This window comes from Lactuca sativa, chromosome 5 (genome assembly GCF_002870075.4).
Source record: "Lactuca sativa cultivar Salinas chromosome 5, Lsat_Salinas_v11, whole genome shotgun sequence".
NCBI lineage: Eukaryota > Viridiplantae > Streptophyta > Magnoliopsida > Asterales > Asteraceae > Lactuca > Lactuca sativa.
This window is the reverse complement of record NC_056627.2, coordinates 232,414,323-232,420,737: the sequence shown is the minus strand read 5'-3', so window position 1 is coordinate 232,420,737 and position 6,415 is coordinate 232,414,323. Positions and strand designations below refer to the sequence as shown.

Sequence of the window (6,415 nt, the reverse complement as noted above, 5' to 3'; positions counted from 1 at the left end):
CATTTACAAAAACTTTAGATACTTTTAGGTCCCGTTTGATAGTTGTTGACTGAGAAAGTGCTGACTGAGAAATATCTGTCTGAGTAAAAAATCATGTTGTTTGATTGTACATCTAACTGAACGTGCTGACTGATGCAAAATGACTATTTTACCCTGAGGCACTATCCATTTTTATGCAATATAATAATAATAATAATTATAAAGATAATAATAATAATAATAATAATAATAATAATAATAATAACCAGCGTTACACATTATATAAAATATTTGAGCAAATATAACAAAAAAACCTTCTAGTGTGGTGGAAAAAATGTGGCTTTGTGAATGTAAGGTTGTGGGTTCGATTCCCACTTAATCTAAATTGAAAAGTTTAGCGATATCTTTCTCGATGTAAAGAACCAGATTGTTTTCAATAAAATCATCATCAATTTTATTACATAATATATTCTTTATGAATCTAATCTTTTTTGCTTTGTTTCCATTCCTTAATAAAGTTCACTAATCACAAAAAAAATCAATTACAAACGTACTCTTATATTTTTTAACAAAACCATCTTACATATAATATAATAATACAAATAAAATAATTCATAACAAGAAATAATAACCTAATTTATTAGGATTTAGGAACCTACGATAAAATATAAATCTATGATGAAAATAAAAACAATAATGAAGCAATTGAGTAATCAAGATAACATGAAAAAGTTAATAAACTGATCTGATGATGACCATCGATGAATAACGATTAACAAGTGGAAAAGAAACATTAAACATATGAGCAAAGTATTACGAACAAACGTCATAAATTATTGAATTAGAAAAAGATTAATAGTGTAAAATCGTCAAAATTGAGAATAAGCAATTTTAATTTGTCATTGGTTGGGCTATGAAACTCAACTTCTTCTTATATATAATAAAATATATACATTAAATATATATGAAATTGAATTTTTGTAGGGTGGGCGAAGGGCTACCGTTGCCTCAATGTGGCTACGCCAATATATATATATATATATATATATATATATATATATATATATATATATATATATATATATATATATATATAAATTTAAGTCAACATTTTATTAAAATTTGACGTCAAATACAAGCCTTGGAGCCATGATGCGCCTTAACGAACTTTTTAGAACCTTGCTATTAAGTCATTTGGTAGTCAGTTTTAGTTCACAATATACAGAAAACAATAACTAATTTAGTCATTTTATGCTAACAAGCTAAAAATATATTATATCTATGTCTATTAATTTCGATCATATAGTTCTTTATAAAACATAATGTTTTATCCTTTAAAACAAAGGTTTTATGAGTATGTTTTCCCTTTTTTGACATCTTTTTTTGACATCTTAAACGATTTTTGAAAAGTGGATTATAAAAGTTATGACCCCATAAAGTGAAGTTCTAAAAATTAAATTTTTTGACTTGTCATCTCTTGACATATATGATTGACTTATACTAAATGTTTTTATTGACTAATATAAAAAAAAATATAAGTTATTTTTAATTATTTAATATGATACAACCACATATGTCAACTAATTTATAATCAAAAAGATAGTTTGAAAATTGAAACTTACTATAAAAGATTTTAGGTATCCCAATAGGAAGAACCGATAGATTTTGTCAAATTTTATGATTTTGGAATAAGTTATTTTTAACATATTTGACCTTAAGTTTCACAACATAACTTTCTCCCAAAAGGGATATTTTTTAAACAGGAGGGACTGATTGGCAACACATATCTAATTCAAGGGTAGTAAAAAGATATAATGTGGGAATATAAGGCCATATAATATGCTATGTGGCTATTCATCGACACAAAATTGAAAAAAAAATTCTACACTCTACACTCTACACTATAAATTGTGCCCACTGAGAAAACCACCAAAAGCCCCTTCTTCCGCCGTACACCGCCGCCCCCGTCGCCGGAGCCACTGCACATGATCCCCACGATTCTTGAAAGAAGAACTTATTAGTATACTCTTATACAAAGAGAAGCGTGTACGAACATGTATACAGAGTAAGAGATGGTGTGTAGAGTCGAGAGGAACTGAGGAAGGAATCTGTTTAATTAATCTCATGGCATGGCTGAGTTGCAGGATCAAAAGTAACGGCGTCGGAGTCATTTTGCTGACTCCGATGCAATGAAGATTTCGAGATCCTTTTGTCGGTATCTTCTTCTGCTTTTGGTCTTTTTTATTCAAAAAGGTAATAATTTTCCCCTTTTAATTATTGTTTTCATTCATCGATTCTTACTTGAATGCTATTAAATTGACGTTAAAATTGATGTTCATATCAATTTAATGCATATAGTAATTAAAAGGTTAATCATTTGTTTCTGTGTTTTATTCGATTTTGTTTGATTGAAATTTGAATCGGCGAGCTAACAAACAGCGACACTTCTTTAACTTCAGTAATTGGAACTGAAGTTCAAATTGTTAAATGTAAATCGTTGTCTCGATGTGAAATCAACCTCAGCTACATAGTCGTTTAATCTTTTGTTTGCAAAACTGAATGTGGGTATGCGAATTTGAATGATTTTGTTGTAATGTGATAAAGAGTGTTAATTTCCGCTATAAATCTTCACCCCTTTTTGTTTCTCACAGGGTATGTAACAGCTAAAGCTTTCACAGGAACCTATGGTATAAACTATGGAAGATTAGCAGATAACATCCCTTCTCCTACTGAAGTTGTTAAACTCCTTAAAGCTTCTAAAATTAAAAATGTCCGAATATATGATGCTGATCACAGTGTTCTTGATGCATTTAGTGGAAGTGGGTTGGATTTAGTGATTGGACTTCCGAATGAATTTGTCAAAGAAATGAGTGAAAATCCCGATCATGCCCTCAACTGGGTAAAACAAAATGTTCATGCATACTTTCCCAAAACACATATAGTAGGGATTGCAGTTGGAAATGAAATTCTTGGAAGTACTGATTTAGATCTTCAAGATTCTCTTTTTGATGCTGTTAAAAACATCTACAACGCCACAAAAAAACTTAAATTACACAAAGTGGTTCAAATATCAACTGCACATTCACAAAATGTGTTTGGGACTTCATATCCTCCATCTTCATGTACATTCAAAGAAGATATTGCTCAAAACATGAAGAAGATTTTGAACTTATTTTCACAAATCGGTTCCCCTTTTTGTCTGAATGCATACCCTTTTTTAGCTTACATGGGTAACCCTGATCATATTGATATAAATTATGCTCTTTTTAACCCAACTAATGGAATATATGACAAAAAAGTCAACCTCCATTATGACAACATGCTTGATGCTCAAATTGATGCAACTTATGCTGCTCTTGAAGATGCTGGATTTGATAAAATGGAGGTTATAGTTACAGAAACAGGTTGGGCTTCTCATGGAGATTTAAATGAAGGTGTAGCAACATTGAAAAATGCAAGAATTTATAATTATAATTTGCGTAAAAGGCTTGCTAAAAGAAAAGGGACTCCAAGGAGACCGAATTTTGTATTGAAGGCGTATATTTTTGCTTTATTTAATGAGAATTCAAAGCCGGGGCCCACTTCTGAAAGGAACTTTGGGTTGTATAAACCTAATGGGAGGATTTCGTATGATATCGGTTTTCCAAGTCTTAAATCTTCATCTGCAAATTCATTGAAGGTATGTAACTTGTCTTACTTTTGCTATATCTTCTTGTTGACTAATTTTCCACAAGTTTTTTGACATATAAAAAGAAATTGAATTTTGATAGATATGATGCCTTAATAAGAAAAATATTGAAATTATATAAATGGTCCTTATGGCAAGAAAGGCAAACGTGTCATTTCATAAGGGACTTAACTGTAAAAGTTAACATCGTTAGCCAAAAGGACTGTCTTTGCAAGATTTTGAAACCACAGGACTAGAGTTGGTCGATTTTGTCAACCACAAGGACCATTTATGTAATTTTGTCTAAAAAGAAATAGAAATAAGATGCTACAACCTACTTACACAAATAAAATGAAAGTATGTTGTTATTTTCCTGCATTTACCCCAAAGAAAAGTATAAATCGTATCTTACACCATTATTCTTTGTATCAGGTTTTTCGAGCTCAAATTTGTCAATGGTACTACGTATTGATCTTAATACTATGTGCAACAATGTTGTTTCAATTATTATAGATTTAGTAACAAATTTTGCACAATTTAGTGTTTGATATTCGATCATGTAAGTTTAGTTTCGTTATATGTTTTGACCTTATGTCTGGGCTTCACGAAATAACTCTTCGGGATAATCTGAAAGATGATAATTTGAGTTTTAGGCATGAGAATATGAAGAAGAGAACTAAATTCGTGTAACGTATTTAAGTCCATTTGGTTTTTGTTGTTATAAAAATGTATTCACTTAAACGAAATGAACATCTGAAATGTTGTTTTTTGTAATACATTTAATGTTGTGTTTGCCGCATCATAGCTAATTTATTTATCGAGTTTTTTTTGAGTTGTCATGTTTGGTAAACCAGAAAGTAGCTTATAAGTTAGTTTATAAGTCAGCTTCTTGAAAAGTTATTTAGACTAGTTTTATAGGACTTTTTTAAAATTTTTTTTTTTATTTCATAAATATACATTTAATTAATATAAAAAACATATTTATCTAAATGTCTTTTATGTCATTTTATATCTTCAAACTAGCTTATCAGTTTGTTTTTACCAAACTCAATTTTTATTGGCTAGAGTATAAACTAGTTTTTCAGTTAGTACGTCAAAATAGAATTATCACATCACTGTTCAACTTTGACAAGGACGAAGAGTTCGAACATGTCTTTTAATTAAACATTTTTATCCTTTAACTTGAATTTAAAGGTTATTTTGGTGTAATATTGTTTTTATTTTTTATTTTTTAATTTTTTTTCCAATTTTTATCAGCATGATTAATACAAAAGTATGAATCAAAAACTAAAAACCGAAACAATTGAAAAACGGTTTTAGGAACATATATATTTTTTTCTTAAAAACATTCTTTTTAAACCAAACTCGACGGTTTTAGGAACATACTTTTTTTCTTAAAAACATCCTTTCAACATGTATGCATGTAATTTTTTTTTTTTTTTTTAATGATTTTGAATAATTTAAGTTTCAACAATCCCATATAGTCTGGCATGTTGACCATTATATTAAATATTTAAGTTTATAGAAATTACACAATGATATTACGTTTTTACCAATGTTCCGACATTTTTGACGTTTAATAAGGCTTGACCCAAAAATTTATTTTTTACCCTTTTTTATCGAATTATATTTAGGTAGTGTAATTTTTTGGGCTAAAAAATATATTGTTAGACGAGTGAAATAAATATTGGATGTGTTTTTGCTACAATGCATATTTTAAACATGATTCTGTGTATTTCCTAAAAGAAATTCAGAGTACTTTCAATTAAAAAGAAATTTATAATTAATTACCATCTAAGTTTACTTGACCATTTATCATTGATATATATATATATATATATATATATATATATATATATATATATATATATATATATATATATATATATATATATATATATATATATATATATATATATATATATATATATATATATATATATATATATATATATATATATAGTTAGGTTCAAATGTTTTTACTATCTATTGTGTGCTTGTATGATTGATTATGAACCAATCATTTTAGTTATTTAAAAAAAATAATTAATGCATATTAAATGCTGAAGTTCTAATTAATGCTCATTATATCTTTAATATCTAATATGCATTAATTACTTTCTTAAAATAACAAAAATGATTGGTCCAGAATTAATCTTACATGCACACAATAGATGATTACAACAATATAACCAAACCCTATATATATATATATATATATATATATATATATATATATATATATATATATATATATATATATATCATACTAATTTTGTGAGACCGTGAGACTAAATCTAAAAATAATTTTAAAATGCAAAATAAAAGGAAAAATCCAAAAATTCTTTTTTTTAATTATTACTTTCGGAACTTTATTTACCTAAAAAAAAATTTAAAAAGATAAAAAAAAATTACCGTTTTTTTTTTTTTGATATTCTAATAGAATATTAACTCTACATTTATAATATGATTTTTAGAATGTTTAGAATATTATACTAGATTTGCCAGATATATAAAATATTCAAAATATTCTACTAAAATATGTAAAAATTTTGAATTTTTTGTATTTTTTGGAAAATATATATTCCGAAAATAATATTAGAAAAAAAAATTTCAAAAATTTTCAATTATTTTGCATTTTAAAAATGTTTTTGTTTTATCTACTAAATGAGTGATTAGGATTGCGTCTCACAGTCTCACAAAATTAGGTCGTCTCACATGAACCTAACCCTATATATATATATATATATATATATATATATATATATA

General features: G+C 27.0%; 1 protein-coding gene across 1 annotated transcript; it reads left to right on the top strand.

Moving 5' to 3' along the window:
* Window positions 1-1,827: 1,827 nt before the first annotated feature.
* On the top strand, window positions 1,828-4,448 carry LOC111911454 (glucan endo-1,3-beta-glucosidase 14). Its single transcript, XM_023907239.3, has 3 exons — window positions 1,828-2,232; window positions 2,631-3,658; window positions 4,079-4,448. The coding sequence occupies exons 1-3, from the start codon at window positions 2,169-2,171 to the stop codon at window positions 4,157-4,159; spliced, it is 1,173 nt and encodes a 390-aa protein (XP_023763007.1). The 5' UTR covers window positions 1,828-2,168; the 3' UTR covers window positions 4,160-4,448.
* The last annotated feature ends 1,967 nt before the right edge of the window (window positions 4,449-6,415 follow it).

What these genes read in the sequence shown, in the direction of transcription:
- LOC111911454 (XM_023907239.3), top strand. Translation starts at nt 2,169, where the DNA reads ATGAAGATTTCGAGATCCTTTTGTCGGTATCTTCTTCTGCTTTTGGTC. An exon ending in GGTCTTTTTTATTCAAAAAG is followed by an intron (nt 2,233 to 2,630) that starts GTAATAATTTTC and finishes TGTTTCTCACAG; the next exon opens with GGTATGTAACAGCTAAAGCT. An exon ending in CATCTGCAAATTCATTGAAG is followed by an intron (nt 3,659 to 4,078) that starts GTATGTAACTTG and finishes TCTTTGTATCAG; the next exon opens with GTTTTTCGAGCTCAAATTTG.